This window comes from Eptesicus fuscus, chromosome 18, assembly GCF_027574615.1.
Source record: "Eptesicus fuscus isolate TK198812 chromosome 18, DD_ASM_mEF_20220401, whole genome shotgun sequence".
In the NCBI taxonomy this organism is placed as follows: domain Eukaryota; kingdom Metazoa; phylum Chordata; class Mammalia; order Chiroptera; family Vespertilionidae; genus Eptesicus; species Eptesicus fuscus.
The window spans coordinates 28,543,345-28,567,628 of record NC_072490.1 but is presented as its reverse complement, the minus strand read 5'-3'; the positions used below and the strand labels follow the sequence as shown (position 1 = coordinate 28,567,628).

At 45.3% G+C, this 24,284-nt stretch overlaps 1 protein-coding gene across 1 annotated transcript in view; it reads right to left on the bottom strand.

Annotated features, from left to right (window-relative positions):
* Positions 1-11,640: 11,640 nt before the first annotated feature.
* Positions 11,641-24,284, bottom strand: part of EPHB1 (EPH receptor B1) — a 290,788-nt gene continuing 278,144 nt past the window's right edge. Inside the window, exons 14-16 of the mRNA XM_054708147.1 lie at positions 19,286-19,479; positions 16,417-16,572; positions 11,641-13,037 (exon numbers count right to left, since the gene is read on the bottom strand). Coding sequence (XP_054564122.1) covers positions 12,929-13,037; positions 16,417-16,572; positions 19,286-19,479 — 459 coding nt within the window. The 3' untranslated portion in view covers positions 11,641-12,928. The remainder of the gene's footprint in view (positions 13,038-16,416; positions 16,573-19,285; positions 19,480-24,284) is intronic.

Below are 24,284 nucleotides of genomic sequence, written 5' to 3'. Positions count from 1 at the left end.
AAGGCCAGTGACAGAGGACACTGTGAGTGAGGATGCTGACAGTGGGGGTCACCCTTCTCACGCCAGCCTCTCTCTGGAGCACACCTACTCTCAGCATGTTGTGGGCAGCAAGGAGCTATCTAGAAATGTTCACCCTGTCTCCTGTCTGATCCCTGGCCCAGGAGGCCAAACCTTCGTAAATCTGCTTCCCCAGCTCTTGCCTCTATGGCAGCAGGAAAATAATTTTTCCTTATTCCCCTATGAGACTGTGAGTGCCAGTAGAATGAAGACTGTGCTTGGCATTTATAGGGATTTAGTGAAGATTTATAAATGAATGAATAAACGCATGAATAAATAATTTGTAATCTCTTAGAGACTCTCTTGGAGTCTTCACTGCCACCACCCTCTCCCAAGTCACCTGGTGTATATCTTTATCTTCCCCTGACACCCCATTTGTCCCCTGAAGACATTGGCTCTAATAAAAGAGACAGATTCCATGGTTGCCAACAATTCTGTTTTCTAGTCTTTAGTCCAGGACCACAGTCATAGTAACACTGACTATCAGCCATCCACTTTTCACCACTCACAGTAATATTCTGAGGAACTTGCTTTGTTCCTGCCTTTCTGTAATGTGGGTGGTAACAAGCAGGATTCTAGTACAATAAGATTCTCCTGAAACAGCTGTCAAGAAACCATTGGTAAGGACTGCCTGACGAGACTGATCAGACAGGCCCAGGATTGGGATTTAGTCACTGAGGCTTTTACAAATATTCTGGATTCCTGAATTTTGCCTCAGTCTCCCTGGCTCCAGCCATTGCCCCTCCAGTCCACCTTAGGCAGGTGCATCCAGGTTGGCCTGATTCTTAAGCACCAGTTAGGCTAGGCTTGGCAAATATGCAGCCCTTTACCTATCCTTGTTAAGAAAGTTTAATAGGAGCACAGCCACACCCAATCACCTATATGTCATCTATGACTGCTTTCACCCTCAATGGCAGAGTTGAATAATTGCAACAGAAACCATATGGTCCCCAAGTCTAAAATATTTACTGTCTGGCTCTTCACAGAAAATTTTTGACATCCCCTGCATTAGATCTGCTGTACCAAAGTTTGGAAGATATGCTAGATTTTCTTGCTCTGTAGCTGGCGGCAGGACCCAGGATACAAGGAGTTAACTAAATTGCAGCACCATATGACAGTTTGGAAATAAGACCAAAGGAATGATGTTCATTCAAATGAAATCAGCTGTACAGTTATGCCCCCTGGGCCAGACAAGTTAATGCTTGGCACACTGCCTTCTCTGTGAAACATCCCAGCAGGAGCTGAGCCCCTGGTGGGGGAAAACAATAAAAAAAATTGTTAATTGTTAAATTGGATGTCAGAGAGAGTATCTTTCAAAGTTGCAGTAGGCACTTTGCATGTGGAAAATATCAGATTGTGAGTAAGGCTGGAGGTCACCAATAGGTAAAGGAGCCCTTGCTCCACTGGGCAAAGTGGATGCAAAGCTTGGTGCCATCTGCTCGGTTCTGCAGGGAGACCCATCACCAGGTGCCCTGCTCAGCTGCTGCATTTTCCTTTAGCAAAAGCACAAATACAACCATGTGAGCGGGGTGATATAAACACGGTTGTACAGAATTGTAGTAAATGTGGCCCAACCTTGAGCCTGGGGTGCAGTAACTTCAAGAAGAATCAATGTAATCAATGAGTGTTGTTGGTCCTTTGGGTTCTTCGGTTGAAGGCAAGAGATGGCAAAGGTACATGGATGCAATGATTAGTTCGCTTATTCAGCAGATGTATTGTGTGATGATTGTGCCACAGGCTTACAGATTCTGCCATGAATAAGACATGCTCTCCAATTTGGCAAAGCTCCCAGGCTGGGAGAGTGGGATACAGAGCCATCAACAGACCATTACAGTACAGAGAGTGAACATTGTGATGGTGAGAAGAACAGGGAGCTGAGGGGCTTCAGAGGAGAAGCAGCTGACCTGCAGGGAGGACTTGGGAATGCCTTCAAGTGCAGCTGAGGCTCACAGGATGGCCAGGAAGCAGTCAGGTGAAAGGAGGCAGTGTTCCAGGGCATTGGTCTAGCTGCAACAACAGGACAGGAGAGGGGATGGAGGGGGTGGCAGAACCATGGGGACAGTGAGTGCCACAGCAGGAGTTGGAAAGTGCAAAGAAAAGTGAGACAGATTCATAGGTTTCCAAACTTCTTTTTTAATTTTCTTCTTCATGATTTTTCTTGCCATATCCACATATTAATTTTACTCTTTTTTTAAAAATATATTTTTTTATTAATTTTTACAGAGAGGAAGAGAGAGGGATAGAGAGTTAGAAACATCGATGAGAGAGAATCATCGATCAGCTGCCTCCTGCACACCCCCCACCGGGGATGTGCCCGCAACCAAGGTACATGCCCTTGACCGGAATCGAACCTGGGACCTTTCAGTCCGCAGGCCGATGCTCTATCCACTGAGCCAAACCGGTTTTGGCATGAATTTTACTCTTATTTAGTTACTATTTTTTCTTAAAACCAAGACGTTTTACTTGAATAAATTTATTTTAAAAGGAGACTTCATAATATCTGTGAAATAATGTATGCATTTTATGTGCTGGATATATTTTTCTCTAGTCTACATTAAAATGTATAATTATTATGATTTATGTAATTTGGACACACACATCCTAAAACCCTCTTGCCCACTGATAGTACCCTCGACACTCTTGGAAACCCAGTAGGTTGACCCCTAAGGATGGCTTTTCAGTCACAAGAAAATCTCTGAAGAGTTAACTGAAGGAAGCTCTTAGTGACTGATAAGCCCAGAAATTGGTCTTGAATCCAAAGGGGAGACTTGGCTTAGCACCAGGAAGGACAGGCTCCTGGTCTGTGAAAGCAAGCAAGCAATATGCCTATGCAGCATATTGAAGAAATTTTCAGAATGCAACCACTGCTCCAATATGACAGCCAGCCTTGGAATCCACCTTGGAGCAAAGCAAAGCTCGATTCCAATCTCTCCAAACATGCAAGGTGAAGGGCAGAAATGATTAAGATGACAGATACACACAACTGTGAAGTTCACAAAACCCCAAATCCACAGAGGTTAAGGATTGACCTTTATCAGAAAGCAAGAAGACTTCTTACAACAAACCTCAGGCACTGATTTGCTTTCTATTTTTAGGCCATGTTCTCAAATCCCTAGAAATAAAATAAACTAGCTGATGCCAGTCAGCACTTATTGAGACTCCTTGAGAACCAGGAACGAGGCTATGTGATTTATATGCAGTCCCTCATATCACTCTCACACAAACTTTGTGGAGTAGATAATACCACCCTCATTTTACAGACACAAACCTCAGAATGTAAGAGTCACCTGTGCTATGTGACAGGACAGGAATGGACAGTAGGAATCCCTAGAAGACACCTAGCTCAAATGGCAGTATACTTGGTAAATCAGAACATACACTTCAGGCAAATAACCTGGATTCAAATTCTAACTCTTTAGCTTGGGCTTCTCTGAGCCTTACTAGCTAATTCATTTTCAAAAAGGATATAATAATACCAGTTGTATAAGTACTTTGCGTGCCTGGCTCATAGCAAGCGCTTAAAAAAAAAAAAGAGTAGCAATTGCTATTGCCAATTATGTCATTGAATTTGTGATGATTATTTTTGAGAACTTCTCAAGTGATCATATTTCCAGCCCCCACCCCAGGAGCACTTCCTCTAATTATCTGTTAGAAAGACTCACTTTAAATTCTACATGTAGAACACTTCCAGCTCTCACTCTTAGATGAAACCTGGTATGGGAGCCCTAATCAGCTTATCTGCCTCTGAAAATCTCTTGGCTATGGTTAGAGATCCCCAAGATGTCTGTGATCAAAAAGGGAAAGCCCAGTTGGCGTGCCAAAGCCCACTGGTTTTCAGAGCTGAGCACTTGTAATCTCTGCCTCCTGGGTCCTGACCTTTCCCAGTGGATGCAGGGGGAGCAGGGCTGGGCTGTCATCCAGCCCTATTGCTCTGGCATGGGGTGGGGGACTCAAAGAGTGAACATGGAACCACAGCGATTCAGCAAAAGGTGAGCTAACTGCTCAGATTTGTAAGCAGTGTGTTCTGTTCATATAGCTTAGATATGGGACATTTTTGTTTTTATTTCCTGCCCATGCCCCTGACATAGGCAGCTAGAGCTCCAAGCTGACACTTAGCTGCCCACCTGCTTATTCAACAGATGCCACAGCATCTGAGCAGGTAAAGATTGCTCTGCACAATGAGGGCTGTGTCCCATCGTAGTAAAGATCCTCCAGGAACAACTCTAGCTCTCCACCCAGTTACGTTGCTTCTGTCTTGTGTGAGTGCTGGGATAGCAGCAGTTGAGGAGGCTGCTTAGCTGCCCAAGCATACATCAAACGAGTGGGAAAGCCAGGGTTCCTCTCTGACTGACCTGCTTTCCTGGCCCAGCAGCAGCCTCATGCATATTGGCTGAATGGATGAGTGGAGTCTTGCTTTGCTATTACCAGTCTCCCCATGTCCCTACCCTAGTTCCTGGAAGTCTGAGATTCTGATGCTGGGCTTTGTCCTATGGCTAAGACCCTAATCCTGAAGCATAGATATTCCAATACCACTGCTTGCTTGGTTGGTCTTATTGTTGGGCCTTTCCACTCACTAGGGTGTCCATGAACTTCCTCTGGACTTTGCAGTGGTGACTCCAACATGCCATGGTGACCACCAGTGCAGGTGGCCTCTCATTACCATCTTAGATCAACCTCTCACCCTGGTACACCTTCCCTCCTCTGTGGCTGAGACTGTCCTACCTTATTCCCAGGGGTTATCTATTTCTTGATTCCAACTCTCCCAGAATGTTCCTCCCTTCTGGACTTAGTCTCCCTTGGCCTGGCCTTGCCTTCTTCCCATTAACAGTTATTATGTGTGGGCCCTGTACTGGGTGCTAGAGATACACAGATGAACATGATATATGGAGCTCACAGACTACAAGGTGGAATATGATGGCAGTAAGGACAAGTGTTTAGGAGATAGAGGAGGTGACTGACTGTAGACTGGGTCATCCATAAGACCTGTGACATTTGAACTGGGGCCTGATGGGCTCATGAGCTGGGGTGTGGAGGGGATCCTAGCACAGGGACAGCCGTTAGTACAGAAACAGGTGGAAAGGGCCTAGGCAGGCATAAGGTGTTATCTGGTAGGAAGTTTGGCTGGCGAGGTGGGCATGAGCCTCCTTTTTGTATTTGGACTTTTTCCCATTGGGGGTGGGCAGCCACAGAGGGGTTCTGAGTAGGAAATGGGCTTGTGATGCTTCATATTTGTTTCTCAACAGATATTCTCACTACCCACTCATCTATTTGATGAAAAATGGGCGTGCTGGCCTTGCCACTCTAGCATTGTGATGGCAAGGTCCATGGGTTCAGTCACAGCTCTTTGTCTGCATAAGAGGCTGCAGAAACTAAGTGATTAGATCGTGAGGAAATGGGAAAGTTAGCTGGAGTTCTGCTAGAAACTCACATCCTTCCTCATTTCATTCATCCTCCAAACCCAATTAGAATGTCTGCACTTTAAGCTGCGCCATCCCTCCTGCTGTACTCCCTGCCTTCTGTGTGGGTTTGACCCTCTCAGTGCTTATCCTTTTCTTTTTCCTCACGGATTCTTTTTGATTAGCTTTTAAACACACCCAAGTCTTTCCCACTAAAATACAGCAAAATAACTACCAAAAGAAGCCTCCTCCAGTTCCATCCTTATTTTTCTTCTCCCCTTCAAAGTCCAGCTTCTTAAAAGATAGTAATGTCCTCTCTTTCTTCATTCCATCCAGTGTCTTCTGCCACCACCTCTCTGCTGAAACTGTCCTTATCAAGGTCAGCTGAGACCTCCTGTGGCTAAACCATGGGCAGTTTTCAATCTCCATTTCATATCAGCCCTCCCTGGCAACACTGGGCCCGGGACCACTATTCCCTCTCAGAAAGGTTTCCTTTGGCTCCACCACCACTGCCTGCTCCTGGCTTTTCTCCATCCCCTGCAATGCCTCTATCCCGACCCCTCTGTGAGCCTGTTTCCCTAGACACCTTTTAAATATTGCTGTTTTTTTCAGGGTCCCATGCAGGCCCCCTGTGTCCCCATTCTCCCATTCTCCTGCAGTAAATTCTTCCACTCCCATGGCTTTAGTTACTGTCGAGAGAAAGCATGACTCCCAAATCTCTCTCTATATATATCATCAGCCCAAGTCTCTTTGCTGAATTATGGACCCCTGTATCCAGTGACCCCTGGGCCACTTAAGTTCCTATTATTGCCCCCAATTTCTTCTCCCTTTTATATCCCTTATTTCAATAAATGGTATCAAAATACACTCAGTTGCCCAAAGCAGAAACTTGAGGGTCATCCTTGATTCCTCCATCCATCTCCTCCACCAGCAAACCCACCTCCACCTCCTGCTGATCTGATCTCGCTCATATTTAATCAGTATGCTTACCTCCATCCCCACTGCTACTTCACACCCTCACCCAGGTCACCACCATCTTTTGCCCACATTATTGCACCAGCCTCCTAACTAGTCTCCCAGAATTGAGTCTGGTAACTCCACTCCATTTTCCATTTTGTGGCCAGAGTGATTTGTATCAAATACGATTTCCTTGCTTCAACTCACTTTCCACCAATTGCATTCAGAATAATACCAAGCTTCCTTATGCTCTAAAGACCCTTCATGAGCTAGCCCCTACCAGCTACCCCCAGCCTGGCTCCCACATCCAGCACTCTATTCTTCAGCCCTGCTGAACAGTCCGTGATCCCACAAACATGTTGTCTGCTCTGTGGCTTTTGAACCTTTGTCCATGCTGTTCCCTTCACCTACAACACTAGTCCCACCACTAACATCTCTCCTTCCTAATCTGATAAATCCTTTCACTCCTCAGGTTCCAGTTTGGTAGATGCCCCCTCAGAGATGCCTTCTTTGACTCCCTACGCCAATAGCAGTGCCGTCCACTGTGACCCCATAACCCTGTTTATTTCTCTGTTGAAGTTATGTACAGAGTTGAGTTCTGCTATAAAGACAGAAACTGGAACTTGTCATCATAGTCTGTGTCAGAAAGCCCTTTCCAGAGCTACAGCAATTCCTAATCTACATGCAAACATGAATTTAAAGACAAGAAACAGAAATTAAAGTTTTCTTGGGGTGAAGAGACCCCCCTCTCTTTTAGGAGAACAGAACAGCATGGACTCAGTACCTCAGGACCTTGGAAGTGGCTTATCCTTCCATAATTTTGTTCTGATTTCTCCATCGTTTTCTTCTGGAGAGTGGGTGGCTACAGGAAATCTTGGAGTAGGGAGTGTTCTAAAGGTAAAATGACTCTTGGAAAGAAGTCTCAGGGTCCAGATAATGGCAAAAGACACAATGAAGTTTCCCTGTCAAGGAAGTCCTGCCTGTTTGCTCTGCCCAGCTGATGTCACCCTAGTAGGACAGTAGCCCTGGTTCTGCTTTCAGAAGGATGGGCAGCTCACTGCCTGTCACTGCCCTTCTGATTTGTCTCTATTGTACCAGAGACAGTGCCACATTCATTGCTTCTTGGGGTCTTTTCACAGTGACTGACATTTGGTGGGATGTTGCTTTCCCCAGCCTGTGCTCTGGGAAAGATTATGACATCGTATTAAAGATGCAGACGGGGTTAAAAAGGGGTGCGTTAAACTTCATAAAACTAAAATTAGAATAATTTACAATTGATAGCAGTAAAGAGTAAGTGAGAAAGATTCCAATGGAATACCTAGGGATTAATTTCTTTAAAAGCATGCCATTTAAGGTCATGGACTTCAGCAAGTGATATAATGACAGGTTAAACTTTTTCAACTCAAACTTATTTAAATCACCAAATATGTGTTGAGCAGCTTCTGTGTGTTAGGATGTTGGGTGCTGGGTAGAGGTGAACAGGACATGACCTGTGTTCACTCCCACTCTGAGACTCTGGAAATTTCTGGCTGGGAATGCTGTGTGTGCCAAGTCGTGACTTCCAGCAACACAGGAACCCATTAAGGGCCTGTGATAAAGGGTCAGCCCAGGAGGCACTCCGGGGGGAGTAGTGGGGAAGACTCTCCTTTTCTCCTAGGTGTGTGATGGTGTGATGGAGGTCCATCCACCACTGCTGGAAGGTGTCTATCCCACCCAACCTTAAGCAGGGTCTATAGAACACATTGCCATCCCACTACCATCACCACCACCAGGGCTGGTACCCTCTGAGAGGGATTACTGAGAGTTTGTTCTCAGACCTCTGTGCACATGTTTTCATTTGGAAATTGCTGGTCTCAAGAGACTCCCTGGTGGTGAACATAGTTGCCATTAGACCTCAATCAACTTGTATGACCTTCCTGTGTGATCCAGCCTCCCTCTTCCCCTTTGACAACCTTTCTGTGACCTCAGTGATTTTCCACTACTACCACTACCACCCCAAACCCATCCTAGACAATACAAAACCTCTGGCTATTTTTGAAAATGACTCTGTCACTTCCATGTGAACTGCAGGGCTTCCCGGTGAAAGCTGAGCTCACTCTGACATGAATGCTGAGTGTTGAGCCTTCTTCTGGTGATAGAGAACACCGCATGGTACCTGTTGGCTGCTGGTACTCCATCATGGCTGTCCTCCCTGTTTCACTTACCAGGGACCCAATCATGCCCTTATTTCATTGGTGCCAGAGCCATTATTATTTCTAAAATAGTAATGAGATTCCTGGGCTAGCCCTCGAAGGCCTTCTTAGAACAAAACGAAGTTGTTAGAATCTTTCATTTTTAACTAACACTTGGTAGACTGTCACCCTCTTGCCTGATGTCTCACTCTTTCTGTCCCTCAGAATTCCTGGACTTTTATTCTTCAGTCCTCACTGGTTTCTGTTCTCTTCACAAATGCTGGTCAAGGGTAATTTGTAGTCCTCACTTGATTTCATTTATCCTCTGTGAAAGTCCAGTGACCACATAACTTTGGGGAGAGGGGAAATGGAGGTGGTAGGTGGAGGAGGCATATGATTTTAGTATCATGTGTGTCTATCTGACATCTATGAGCTTCAGTGATCTTCAGATGATACAATAAACATATGCTCTATAGATGCATATACTCTCTACCTTTCATTCCTATCTTCAAGTATTACAGTAGGGGTGGGCATAGAAAGGTGGCTCATAATCTCTAAGGCTTTCCCACAGATTGCCTCCATTCCCATAACCTCTGGTCCAGGAACATTAATTAAACATCTCCCAGAGTCTCTTGTGCACTATCCACCCACCTGAATATTGGTGGCCCTAGGTATGTCCTCTCTGTGAGCCCAGTGGTAGGTTCCATCTCTTTAGCCTGGCTCACAGGGGCATAGGCCACTGACCACTGTGAAAAGTGTATTTTTAAGAAAGGATATGACTTAGCCCAGATGGTGTGGTTCAGTGGTTGAGTGTCGATCTATGAACCAGGAGGTCACGGTTCAATTCCCAGTCAGGGCACATGACCGGGTTGCACTCTCAATCCCAAGTAGGGGGCATGCAGGAGGCAGCTGATAGATGATTCTCATCATTGATGTTTCTACTTCTCTCCCTTCCTCTCTGAAATCAATAAAAATATATTTTTTAAAAAGAAAGGATATGACTTAGAATTAATCCTCTGCCAGATGATAAGGTAGTAGTGAAATTCAGAGGATTGGGGGTCTCATTAGCAGTGAGCATTCTCCCCAGGGAGCTCTTTTGAAGGGGTGAGTAAAGTCTCCTGGCACTAAAGGCCAGTGAGTTCAGATACCTCTGTTAGACCAGTCTCTCCCATCCCTTCATTCCAAGGGTGTGAGGGTTCATTCCCCTCTTCCTGGGTAGCTCAAAACCCCAATGACTATCATTCCCAGAGTCCAGGGCTTTACATCTATTGCCATTCATTCCAGGAAGCTAGGTTAGTGTCCTGCAGTGGTTCTCAAGTGTGGTCTCTGGACCAACAGCAGCAGTATCACCTGTCAACTTGTGAGAAGTGCAGATTCTTGGGTTTCCACTCCAGATCTACTGAATCAGAAAACCCGAAGGTGGAGCTCCACGACCTGTGTTTTAACACACCCTCTGGGTGATGCTAATGCATGCTCAAGTGTGAGGCCCACAGAGATAGTGGTTAAGAGCAAGGAGTCCGATTACCTGAGTCAAAGCCTGACTCTACTTCTGTGTGATCTAGGCAACATCTCTGTCTCTCAGTTTTCTCATCTGAAAATTGGAGGCACTACAGTATCTTTTAGGACTTCACAAGATAATTGTGAGGAAGAGAGTTAATCACGTATGTAAAGTACTCTGAACATGCCTGGCATAGAGAACCTGCTCAGGAATGATAGTCTTCATCAAAGGTAGTTACCACTATCTGATCACACATAAGGAAACTGAGGCTCAGAGAGGTTAATGACTGGCTTCATGCTATAGGTGGATGTCTCACTCTCGAGAGACACACCACATTTTGGGGGGTGGGGGTGGGGGTGGGGAAGCCTAGCATGTGAAGCCGTGCTTGGCACCTGGGGGTGTTGGGGGGATGCCAAGATCTTTGTCCTGCCCCTCCCACTAAGAGCTATGCCTGGGGAGGCCCTGGTCTTGGCTCTAACCCTTCATGCTTTCCCCTTGTGCACTTTGGGTTCTCTCTCCCTCTTCTTTCTCTCTCTTTTGTGAGGTCTTATGGTAAAATGAAATCAAAGGATGTGGTATGACCTTCACCTTGACCTTACTTTGTCTGCAGCCAGAAGGTGAGCTGGCATTAGTGGAGGCTCAATGAGGATCTCGGGTTGAGGAGGCTGCCTGAGAAATTTGGTGATAAATTAAAATTCATTCCTGTGGAAAATTGAGAGTAGATTAGTCGAACTTCCTAGGCTTGTAAGACACTTCACGGATTGAGGTCTTTGGGGGTAATTAGCAAACTGCATAGAATTGGCAAGCTATTAGTTAGGGGAAATTGTCTTTTTTACACACTATGTGGCTGGATTGGGGCCCCTTGCAACCATATGTGAATCTTCTGAGACTGTTTTGACCATCTCCTTCTGTCCCCTGGGGGTTAAACACAAGTGTGGTGCTTTAAGAAGGGGCTCCCCTGCTTTGGACCTGTACCCCCTAAGCCTATGAGCCTCCTTGAAGGGGCTTCAGAAGGTAAGGACCTCCCCAAGTTCAAAGTTACCTAGAACTAGGGAAAAAGGCTTTTCTCACCTTAAGTATATATTAAGTAAGCTAAGTGAGAACCATAGTCCTCTTACTGCCTCACAGCCCTCCCCTTCAAATGCATGTGCCCAGACACACCACAGTAGTCTTTAGTGGCTCTTCCTAAATTGGCCTGGATGTGAACTTCTCAAATGCAGTGTGTGAACTGAAAGCATGGCTGATCATGTCTTACTGGTGATTATTTCCTAGTGACTTCTTAAAGGTGCACGTTTGAGACTTCAGAGCCGCATATTTATTTGGTTCTTCCTTTGAGTCACACCCATGAGAGTGATTTCAATAGATTCTGCTTCTCAGGAGTCACAGGATCCAGATGTGTACCCTTCTTCCCATTAAGGGGAAGAAGGATGTTTGTTAAGGGTTCTCCCGTCACTTGGGCACAGACCCCGTGCGGTCCAGGAACACACGCTCTGACACCATTCTATGTAAACCCAGACATGCTTCTGCTCATTTTAATTAGACAGATAAAATTAGCAAGGAGATTAAGGTAAAAGGAGAAATTAAAAATATTTAAATGTTAGGTGGAATTTACAAAAGTGAATTGAACAATGAGGTACAGAAGGAATGTAGAGAGACACAGACACACTTGAAACATTCCTCGGATGCCACACGGCTTAAGCCAGTCCATGGGAAGGTAAGAAGACTCCTCCCTTGCCACTTCTTAAATTGCAGATTCCAGGATGTGGAAGAACATTCTCCAGAAACACTTTCCTTCTCCTTCTCTTCAGATGTTACCAAGAATAATTAATCAGTCAGTATCATTCTAGAATGGCCCACACTGCATCCAATTCAAACCACTCACCTGTTTCCTGTCTCAATTTGCAAGCTCTTGAGAGTTTTTCCCCAATTTCATTTTATTTTTCTTCCTACCCTCTCTCCCCATTGAGCCAGTAGGCCAACTGGGCCAATCAGAAAAAACCAAAACCAACAATATGTTCCTGCCCCTTCGAATTTTCCAGGCCAAGACTTCCCAGACCTTTCTTGTTTGCATCTGTTACGAACAAGCACAGTCATCTTAGAACACAGACGTACATATGTGTGCTCTTGCACACATGGAAACAGGTTTTCTTTTTTTTTTTCTTTTCCAATTTGTGGTTTCTTTTTCCTTTTTGCAGAAAATGCAAACAAAAGAAAAACAAGGTTTTCAATTGAAGGTACATCTCTTCTTCAATATGAAGACATTAATTGAATTGGTCGGATCCCCCATGCAGTGGTCAGCAAAGTCCTTTGGCAACTGACAGAATGACATCTGGAGACTCAGGAGCTGGGGTTGGTTTGAAGAAACTTCCCTACATGAGTCGTGAGCAAAGGGAAATGGATGTGGGAGAAGGGAGAGGACTCTTGGGGAGGAGTACAGAAGGAGAAAAGAAAAGAATGTCATTGGTGAGGAAGAAAATGGAACGCTGCTCTGTTTCTTCCCTCCACCTCCTTCCCTTCCTTCCTGTGGACAGATGACTCCAGCCCACTGAGGGGGCAGCTGAGTTCACTCTTGAAACCCCAATGCGTACTCTTGTATCTCCACTCCGCTGAACATCACTTCTTCGTATTTTTATTATCTATTTCGTTTCCCACGGCATCATAAACATGCTTCTGTCACTGAGAAATGAAGGTTGACTATGAGGAGCAGGTCCAGTTTCTTCTTCACATATGTGACACATTTCTCAATGGAGAAGCCAATCTCTCCAGAACATTCCACAGTGTTCAACCTCTGGCTCCCCCTTGAGTCTGGTCCTTTTCCTTCCTCTCCTTCCCCCAGAAAATGAGAGTTCTCATGCCATTGCCGTTGGCGACTGACTCATCTGGACCCTCATAGAATGAATGCTGTTCAGGATCTTCTTCTGGTGACCTGCCAAGGTGACCCCTATTCTCAGGAGGTCTCTAGGAGGGGGAAAACACAAAAGAAGGCACTTTAGTGTTACAGCAGCTTTTCAGAGATCAAAATTCATCACAGAAAGCAAATAAAAGTGTTGAAGATGCAAGAAGTTGGGTAGGTAAGTGAAAATGTTTAAAATCCAAGGATCCCAAGTTTAAGAGTCTTTGGCAAATGCCTACTTGGATATTTCCTTACTGAACCTCACTCTCCATGGAGTAGACCTTGTCTCCAATGCCCCCTCCAATTTAGATAATCCTGGAAGGATGTGGAGCAGCCCCTTCATTGTGTCCATGACTCTAGGTAAACTAGAAGTTTCCTCTGCTTTTTTCAACACCCCCCGCACATGCTGTATGGGGCTTCAGGTATTCTGTGGCTTTCTGGCTAAATTAGTGATCGCCCGCTGTGACTGAAAAGATGTGGGGCTTGCTTGGTTTTCTGATGTTTTCCCCCCAAGTTTCCATTTTGTGCCTCTGTTTGAATTTTAACATCATACATTTTTAAGAAGGGTGATTTCAAAATTACTTTCAAATATCTGTCCAAGGAGGAATCTAAGGACTATGTTTAGGATAGGGATTTGGTATGGATTCATCTTCGAGCTATAAGTCTTAATATGAACAAGTTCATGGCTTATATTTGACTTTGGGGAGACCCATGCTTCTTTCCTTACTCTATAATAACAACATGACAGTGCTTGAGTACTTTCCAAGTGCCATATACTATCTCATTTATACCTATGGAAGCATTTTGTAAAAACTGACAAACCATTTAAATTCAATGGTAATACTTTAACAGCAATCATTTCTCCTGTGCATCCTGTAGGCAAGGAAATAGGCAATAGGCCACGTGCTTTGCATGTGCTATTCCACTTACCTCTTACCACAAACCAATGAGATGGGCACTATTATAGACAAGGCAACTAGGGCTCAGAGAAGTTAAGTAACATGCTCTAGATCACACAGGGGGGAAGCATTCAGGGAGCTGGGGTTCAAATTCAAGACCACTGGGCCTCAGCTACCCTTCTGGGCTGCTCTCAAACTCTTCTAAGGTCCTACCTGTACTCCCCCCAAAGCTCTGGGTCTCCAGCACAGCAGCTCACTTTGTACACTGTGCACTTGACCCCCGAGGAGGACCCTGTGCTGGACCTCCACCCACTGTGCCGCCGCTTTCCTGATCCCCCTCTTTTCAGCACGTGGTTAGTGCCCACAGGCTGCAGCAGGTTTAGATGATTAAATTGCCCGTGTCTTTTTAGCAAATGCTTTTGGGAGGTGTACTTGAATTGTAAATTCACAAATTGTCCCGCAACCTATTTTATTTAGTTAGTTGCTCATATTCTTTTTCCATCTTTTATCTCCAAGAAGATAAACTAAATTGCTGCAATAGTGTGTGGATATTTTTTTTACTTTGAACTAAATTAAATTCCTTAATTTTAGGTTTCACTTTCCTTTGTTCTTTTCATGGTGGCTATTCTTGGACTCAGGAAATTATTCCCCTTGATTCCTTCTGTTTGTGGGTGATCAGGTGATGACAGCCCTCATACTCATCTAGGGGAAGCAGGAGTAGCCTCGTCTTCATGAACACCCACTTCTGTCCCTGCACCCAGGCCACCAATCATCTGCGCCATCCACATTAATTCTGCGAGATGGGGAAGCTGGTTTTCCACCAGTCAATGCTTCTGTTTTATTTTTGGTGTCTGACAATAATTCATTATGTCAGGGACCATCTTTTGTAGGCATCAGCAGGAAATGAACCCGGGTTTAAAAAATGAAGTCTGAAGTTTAGTGGATCCAAGACTAGATGCTCATTCAAATCACCTCCCTGGAGGAAGAGGAGGTGCCATCATTTCTGGCAAGAATGACCCTCAGAGAGGTGGAGCTGGACTCCAGAAAGATGGACTGCAAAGCAGGAGTCAGGGACTGAGGCGGAGTGTTCAGGAGCCGTCCCTCTGGGGCTCAATTCCTGGGGGTAGGTGACCACTCCCTCCCCTGGGACTCAGCCACTGGCCTGCCCTAGGAAGGTATCCCACACCTACCTCTGTGCCCGACACAAAACAGGTGATCAGTAAGTGTTTCCAGCTGCTTGTGGACTGATCGATCCTCTACCATGGAAAATGTGTGTTACAGGCCAGCAAACCCAGTGCTGTCAGTACACGTTTTAGTCTGGGCAGCCAGTGAGGTTCCCTCTGGGGTATGTGTGTATGTGCATATGTGTGCACGTGTGTTTGTGTGTGTGTATTCAAAATTTGACCAACTTTAGTTCAGTGGTTCCCAAACTTGACTGCATTATAGAATCACTTGGGCAGATTTTAAAATCCTAATGCCCAAGTCTCACCACATACCAATGAAGTCACAATATCAGGTATCAATCCCTTTAAAGAGTCCCAGGTGATTCTGGTGTGCAGCTAAGTATGGGCACTGCCGTGGCCCTGGGATGGACTGGGAGAAGGATATGGAGCTGGCAGTCAGGAACGCAGGCATTAGGCCCTCTCTGCCACTCAAGAGCCTGAACCTTCAGGAACTGACTTCACCTACTTTCTGAACCCGCTGAATGAAAGGGGTGGAACTACATAAATATTTCTCAAACTACAGTTCCACAAACCCTGCCTCTCAAAAAATGTGGCTCCACGGTACTGAATAATTTTAAATGGGTTTCTTTATTTCAGGATTTCTCATGGCCTTTACAATGCTAATAGGTGTCCTGAATTGCCAAGAGAGTGATAAAGTGAGCGGCATTTCCCAAATTTATTTGACCGGGGGATCCTTTTTCCAAGGAGAACCTATTAGCATTTCCCAGAACAGGTGCCACTCAGAACATTCCTGGCGAAATGATGGACTGCATGGATCTTTAAGACCCTTTCTGGCTCTCATTTTATCTGAATAATGTTGGGTTTTATATCCCTCCAGAGTCCTTTGGGCGCTGCAGACTGGTAAGTGATTTGTGGGGGGTGGAAATGTATACTTATTTACAAGTGCTATGTAGGTACGAACAAGCTCCCCCACATCTGCAACTGTCGCTGAGTCAGGGCCGTGCCTCTGCCTGCTATGTTGTTTAAAGTGCTGGCTGGCTGTGTTCTTTCCATCTGGATGCTCCCTTTGATAGGCTGAGTTTAAAAACTTAAAGGGAGGAGTGACTCTCGGTGATTAGGCAAATGACATATGGCAATGACTGAATAACTCTCATTTGGGGCCCAGAACCATCTCGGCCTCCCCATCCCACCCTCAGCCTCGCCTCCTTTGTTCCAAGATGCGCCCCCACCAGGCCGGGTTCCATTCAGAGATGGAGATCTGGAGCTGAAGCCAGAAGTCAGGACTGGTACCAAGGGCAATGGCAGGGAAGGAGGCTTGACTCCCACCCACAGGCTGGACAGAGACGATTCTCATCACTTACTCTGATGTCATCTGGGTGACCAGCTGGAGGGAGGTGAAGCCGGCGGTGAGGAAGCTGTCCCTGTACTGAACCATTTTGATGGCACTGAGCCAGTCATCCACGGTGGTAAATGCCGTGAAGTCTGGGATAGAGCGGTCAAGCAGGGGCTGGGAAGGCCTGCGAGACAGAGAGAAGCAGGTGACTTCACAGCTGTAGCAGTGTGCGGAGAGAGCCACGCTCCGGGCGATGGCAGACTCCATGGGGGGCCGCATCCTTGACAGTGGAGCCCTGTGCTGACCCTTCCTTCCAGATTCCTGAGTTGGCAGTTGGCATGGCTTCTCGGGGCCAGGTGGCTAGTCCCTCTGCCTCTGGGCACTGCCACACGTCAGTCAGCCCAGACAGGCTGAGTGACCAGCATGCAGTATAAAGGGAAGGGAAGGCTCAGGACTCCCTTGTAAACTGAAATCTAAGAGCTTTTAAAAATATATACAGTTCACTGCCACCTCCCCGAATCTATTGGTGACATTTGGCTTTCTGGTTCTGTCCTCAGCTGATTGAAATAAATGGAACAGAACAGCCCACCACTCATCTTCCCTGGCACATTCTCAAAGCAGACACCCAGGTACCCAATCTGGAAACGAGGGTGCCACCTTAACACATCCCTCATCTTCAGCAACAATCCTTTACCAAGTCATAAATATTTGACCTTAAAATTCACTCGAAACTCATCCACTTCTTTCCACACCATTCCCCTGACTTAAGACCCTACCTTCTCTATCATGATTACTGCAGTGCTCTCCTACCTTTCTTCATGCACGCTTGTTCCCCTCAACCTAAGTTCCACACTGTTGCCTGCTGCTCTTTTTTACAAATGCAGATGTGATTATGTCAGTAACCCTCACCTGTTCCTGATTCATGTCCAACTCTTTAAGGCAGTGGTCTCCAAACTTTCAGACCTCACGGATCACCAGTGGTCCATGGACCACTGGTTGGCAACTGCTACTCCAAAGGTTTCCTTAAGGCAGTGGTCGCCAACCTTTTGGACCTCACGGACCACCCATTGGCGACCGCTGCTTTAAGGGATGCTTATTACTCTGAAAATCAAGTCGGGAATTCTTAGCAGGACCTAAAGGCTCTGAGTGTCTGGCCCTCGCCCATCTCACCAGCCTCAGCCACCAACCTGCCCCCTCACAAACTGTACTCCACAAACTAGCCCTGTCCTTTCCACCCTCAGGCCTTTGCACATGCTGTACCCTGGCCCCTCTACTCCCATATTCCTTTCATTCTGTTAATGCACTCCCTCTCTTCAGCTGTCATCAGGGATGTCTCCCTGACAACAGAGGAAGGTATATGCTCTCCAAAATCAGGCACCTACCTCCCTGCCACACTGATCTTTGGGTGATTCTCTAAATGACTCAAAACTCCACGAGGGCGGGGACCATGTCTATCTTAGTCATTCTATAGTGCCAGCAATAGACATAGTGCTTAGCACATATGCACCCAATAAACTTTGGTTAAAAGGATGATTAATAAATGAGTTAACCCTGCAAATGTACAACTGATAGTTGCTAACAGTACTTGACAGTTGTTTTGTTTATTTGCTCATAAGAAATCCAATTGCTTTGTATCTTTGTCCTCTAGCAATCAGGGCCTTTACTTGCTAATAGGTTGGCCAAGGTTCCAAGTCTGCAGCTCCACCTGCCTAACAGACTGGTGTGGTTAACAGAAAGGGTGCCTTCTGGAAACAGGATGGCCCAGAAGTAGGGCCTCATACCTATCAGATCAGATATGCTCAACTGTTAGAGAACCCAATGCCCAGTCCATCTGAAGCCAAGGGGAAGTAGAGACCTAGACAGGTTTCTTAACATCTGTCTACAGCAAGCATGTCAAACTCGCGGCCCACAGTGAATATTTTTGCGGCCCAGCCAGTATAAAGGTATGTAAGAAACATTTTAATAAAAATGTTGTGACTTAATTTTTATAATATCCTGTTATAATTATTAATAATGAACTACAATGTTTGCTAATGACTGATTACTATAATTGTGTTGCATTCATTTCCCTTACGTGCCTTACATGCAGGCGCACCATTTCTCTCCACTAATACCAGCAGCGAACATTTTAGCAGCCGATTGCCACGTCATTAGTCTTGTACTGACTTGTTTGGTGTGTGCAACAGGAAATATTTCATTTTCGGAGAACAAGAAAAATAGGTTTATGTGCGTTATGCTTATTAATTTGTGCAGTTATTCAGTGTCTGGTAAGTTAATGTTCAAGAAAAAATATTTTTATTAAAATGTTCTGTTAACAATTACTCCCTTTGTATTCAGCATGTCTGTATCGAAATAAACCTATGTTTCTATGAAAATTGAAACACTTGTGTGTTGTTTTTTTTTTGTGGCCCACATAAACCTTGTTTATTTGGCCCGTGTTAGCCTTTGAATTTGACATGCTTGGTCTACAGCAGTGGTTCTCAACCTTTCTAATGCCACGACCCTTTAATACAGTTCCTCATGTTGTGGTGACCCCCAACCATAAAATTATTTTCGTTGCTACTTCATAACTGTAATTTTGCTACTGTTAATGAATCGTAATGTAAATATCTGTCTTAGGCTCGACACGGTTAGCATTAGAATAAAGGAATCGAGAAAAAAGCAAGCGAGTGCAAAGGGTTAAAGGGTCGCGGCATTAGAAAGGTTGAGAACCACTGGCAGCCTATGCTGGAGGCAGGGAATATTTTATAGAGAAAAAGGAAGAGAACAGTCTTGAAACGTCTCCCTTAGTGGATAAGCTTAGTCACCTTACCCTTGCTCTTAATGGACCAAAAGGCTAGCAGTGTTACTATCGGCCTTGCCCCTGACCACGCACACCTAGTAACCACTAGACTCACACGGCGGTGATGGTTGCCACAGTCTTGAGACTTGCTGGGTTCCGAATCATCTTGTCCAGGGTGTTGACAATCTCAGCAAAGCGGGGCCGGCTATTACGGTCCTTCTGCCAACAGTCCAGCATGAGCTGGTGTAGAGCAGCTGGGCAGTCCATGGGTGGGGGCAGCCGGTAGTCCTGCTCAATGGCATTGATGACCTGCAGTGACACACATGGGAATAGGTATGATTGGGTGATGAGCCATCAGCCAGGCATTCACAAATTAACCCCCAAGGATGGAGCCTGCCTGACCCAGGTGCCCTCATTCTAGGCTCATGTACCACCTACCATAATGGGATGTGACATGTACTTGACTTTTCTCCCTAGACTGTGGGCTCCTAGAAAGCTGAGACCACATCTTAATTGTCCCTTCGTATCTCTAGCACCAGTGCTGGGCCAGAGGCACACTAGATCTCTGTAACTCTTTATTGAAGAATGATCTGGTGAATTGGCTTGAGATTCTCCTCTTTTTAAGAGGACATTGACCCAATTCTGCCTTACTGGCAGCTAGTGGCTCCAGGACAAATGAAACAATGGCACCTGGGAAACCCAGTAAACCCACTATTTATAACAAACATCACCAAAACCTGTGGTGGCCTCTTCCTTTCACTGCTAAGCAGAGAGAAATGGAAGGAAGGAATCAGGACTTGATGGAGCCCCTACTCCATGCAAGGGGCTTTCTGATCATTTGCCTTCATCTTCAAGAGGCAGCAACAGGGATTGGGTTGAAGGATTTGGTTAAACAAATTGGTTCAGTACAATAAAAATGGTCAATTAACAAGGTGGTCCACAATAAATACCTCCAATCAGGTTTTGCAGACTGCAGAGGATAATTTTGTAAAGGTTTTAGTATCTTCATGTACTTCTGTCTGTTGTTCAGGTTATAGTAATTGTTTTTCACCCTTTACTTCTCAATTCCAATTTATTTAAATCAATTATGTCTGCTCTGTGATTTTTGTAATAGAAAAAAAAATAATTGTAAATGATCCAGTGCTACACCTACGGATTTATTATGATATACTCATAACACAGTGGAAAGCCTAGAATTCAATGCAGGCCTTACACTGATGTTGCAAAAATGTACCTATTTAAATGGAAATATACTCATAGTGTAATATTAGGCAAAAGAACAGGCTGCATAACTGCAGATCTGGCATAATCTTGCTTTTATAAAAAACTAAAACCAAACCAAAACAAAAAAACAATAATTATACACACGCATAGAAAAGACCTTGGAAAGATATATACCACAGAGTTAATGGTGGTTGCCTCTGGGCAGGTAGCAACATGAGTGCTCTTTATGCTTTTCTTTTTGCTTGTTATTTTCTGTAATAATTATGCATTGATTTTATATTAAAATAAACAGTTAAAGCACCTTAAACAACAAAGGAAATAATTTTGCTTGTTTGTTATTTTCTGTAATAATTATGCATTGATTTTATATTAAAATAAACAGTTAAAGCACCTTAAACAACAAAGGAAATAATTTGGGGTTCAGTGATTTTCATGTGTTTTTGCCTCTAAATAATGTCAGGTTCATTTTGACTGATTATGCTTGTGGGGTTTTATTTATTAGTGAATTGGTCAGAAAGTGAATATTGTCAATCAGTTTCTATTTTTACAAATTTTATGCACAGTGTATCTATCAGACATGAGATGGGGCATGAGATAATATGATAACCTGAAGTCATTAGACATAATCAAGGTATATTATTCCTTGTGTTCAATATGGCAGAAAAACAAACAAGCATATTAACCATACCAATATTATTACTACATAAAATTCAGTGATTGAAAATATTTACTTTTTTTTTTAATGGGAAATTCACTTTTAAATTATATGTTGCATTACCACCAAATTTTTCTTTGCCAAACTATTGCCAGTTGAATTACCTGGTATCTTCGTAGGAAGTCATTGTAGCTCCATTTTTCTCAGGAGGAAATGGGGGCAAACCTGGTGAAGTGAGTTGCTTGAGGACACACAACTCATAAATGATAGGGCTGGGACTAAATCCCAGGGGTGTCTGATTTTATGTCTGGATACCCCAAAGCCCACTTTTCCCAGTCCTCTGTGGAGCTGCCATTGTAATCTCGGCCTGGGAGCTGTTTGAAGTCCTCATAGCCAGAAACACGGGTATTGGGCTAAACCCGTGGTCGGCAAACTGCGGCTCGCGAGCCACATGCGGCTCTTTGGCCCCTTGAGTGTGGCTCTTCCACAAAATACCACAGCCTGGGCGAGTCTATTTTGAAGAAGTGGCGTTAGAAGATGTTTAAGTTTAAAAAATTTGGCTCTCAAAAGAAATTTCAATCGTTATACTGTTGATATTTGGCTCTGTTGCCTAATGAGTTTGCCGACCACTGGGCTAAACCAAGAAGTCCGTGAGGATGAACTGCCGGGCAGCATTCCCATCAGCCTGGCTCAGAAACCAGCACCCTTTACCAGCTCCTTCCAGGCAGCCAGATTGAGGGACCCTGCCACAGAGTCCCTACTCACTGTTGAGCCAGTGGGATTACCCACTGAATGGTCCCACAAGCTCTTTCTGGGTTGTCTAAGCATAAGCTAGGTGGGGACAGCAGGAGGAGCTAGTCTCCAAATTCAACATCTCACAAGGCTAGCCACCCCCACCCCCACCCCCCAAATCATCCAGTTCAGGGCAGCTCATGTTCCCTTAAAGAGCTGGTATCTCTGCTCAAATTATTTAATGCCAGAGTCCCAAATCCTAATTTTCCGCACTGACAAGATTACTCTCCCATCTGCCTTTAAGAGGAAGGAGCACTGGAGTCAGGACCGGTGCGCAGGGGCGCGGCTCCATGGTGTGAGCAGCCTACCAAGCACTCCAGGTGGAGCATCGAGAGACTGGACCCCACGCAGGCACTGAATCTCCTGCCTGAGCTTCAGGCTGAAGGCGGCTTAGCTGTTTTCCCCTTGTCTCCTCTGCAGGCTACCTCATGGGGTTTTGGGAAGACTGTCCTGGCCTTTGCTTTTATGTTTTCTCTGTTGTGCTCTTTCTTTTTAAGAGGAAATCTCCTCAGTTGCAGGTCTGCCGGGAAAGCAGGTGCAGGTGTTGTGTTGGTGAGGGGAGGGCAATATGATTAGGGGCATAGACCTTGGAGGCCTGGGTTCAAATCTTAGTTCCATTTCTTATTAGCTTCAGACACCTGGCAAAGTCACATGACCTCCTGAAACTGCACAGACAGGGTTGTTAAAGATTAAATGACTCAGTGAGGTGGTGTATATTGAGCTCTGCAGTAGAAAGGATCCCTGTATTACATGGAGGCCATGCTTCCTGCCAGGCCCATTCCAGTAGATGTCATCTCTGCAAAGAGGGTCACTGTTCTGCTGCTAGACACTGGGAGGTCCAGAAAGATGGCAATGTGAACCCCCTTTGATGCTCATGTTTACAAAATGTGACTTTATTCCATTTGCTCTTCTATATAATTTCATTGTTATTACTCTGGGAGCACTGATGCTTCTTGTACTTACGGCAAAAAAGAAAATGCCTTTACCCTGCACCCCAAAGAAAAACTACCTAGGTCATTAACTCATGTGTGGATAGTATTTGTCTCCTCGGATCTTTCATTGAAGTGCTATGCCTTTGGAGAATTTGATTCTCATTTTAAGCATCTGGATGTTTTTCAAATCTTCTGAGTGCATGTAACTTAGAATAAAATTAAAACATCAGTACTTAAAAAAAAAAGGTCCAGTCCTCTAATGGGGCTTTGTGGGCAAGCTCTGTCACAGCTGCCTCGATAGCAGGTGTGGAAAACAGGGAGGAGACTGAGAAAAACACCTTCAGTCTGGCCATTGGATGGCTTTCCACACGTTTGAATTGTGTGGAAAGCGTGGCCCCGGATTGGAGGCACAGAGCATTCTACTGAGCAACACTGAAAATTGGAGTGAGTCCTGGGCTCCTTTCATTGGTCTACAAGAGGATGAGATGAATGGATGCTGAAAAGATTGGAGATTAGAATGAGATCAGTTGGTGTTTCGAGAGAGAAGGAGAGTGAAGGTGTGGGCCAGGAGAGAGCCAGTCTAGGCAGCTGTCACTTAAGCAGGCTGTGCCTCAATTTGAATTCTCATTTTAAGAATTGAGAGCAACTGTTTGGGCCATCCTGACGGTCAGTGTAAGCAAATGCGCTAAAGGGGCAGGGAGGGGAGGACAGCTGCCTTTGTTCACCTGCACCCAGAGGTGGCAGGTCTGGGGGTTGGGTGGGTACAGGAGCATGTGGTGTGGCCCCCAGCGCTGTGGGCACCTGCTGAAGTGACTGGCAACTCCTCTGGGAAATGAGCAGAGCTTTTGCCTGCCCTGGAGTCCTCAGTGGAAGCTCCAGACTGCCCCCAGATGTGCATTTACCGTAAGTGAGTTGGGCAGTGGGCCGTACCTGGAGAGTGAAGTGGAGAAGCTCAGAGTACTGGAGGAACCAGGGCAGAAGGGGTTAAGGTAAGCTCTGATGTTTCAATAAAACAGCAGCTCCTCTCCCCAGACACTGCCACTCTCATTATCTCTGTCAATCAGATCCAAGCAGCAGAACTTCCAAGTTCCCTCTCTGGCTGACAAACTCTCTGTACATGTTCAAAGACCTTCCTGGGCTCCGGAAGCCCAATTACCAGCACTCCGACTTGCCTCTGCAATTCTCTTTCTTAAAGCCCTTCAATTGTCATCTGGAAAATCTGTTACTGCCACCACCTCGGTGGTTTCTGATGAGTGGGGCTGCAGCCGAGTTGCCGGTAGCCCCTCCTGGCTCTCTCGCAGGCCTAAGATGTTTTCTGAATGGGCACAAGTCACCTCCCACCTTCCACAGAGAGCAGAATGGCACTTGGGACAATGCTTAGGAGCTTTTTTTTCCCCCCGGAAAAATACAACAAAATTAGAATAAACGGTTACTTTGCAGATGTTCTTATTCCCTTGGAGGCCCAGCTCAAGCATCAAATATATGGGAAGCCTTCCCCACCCAACTGTCTC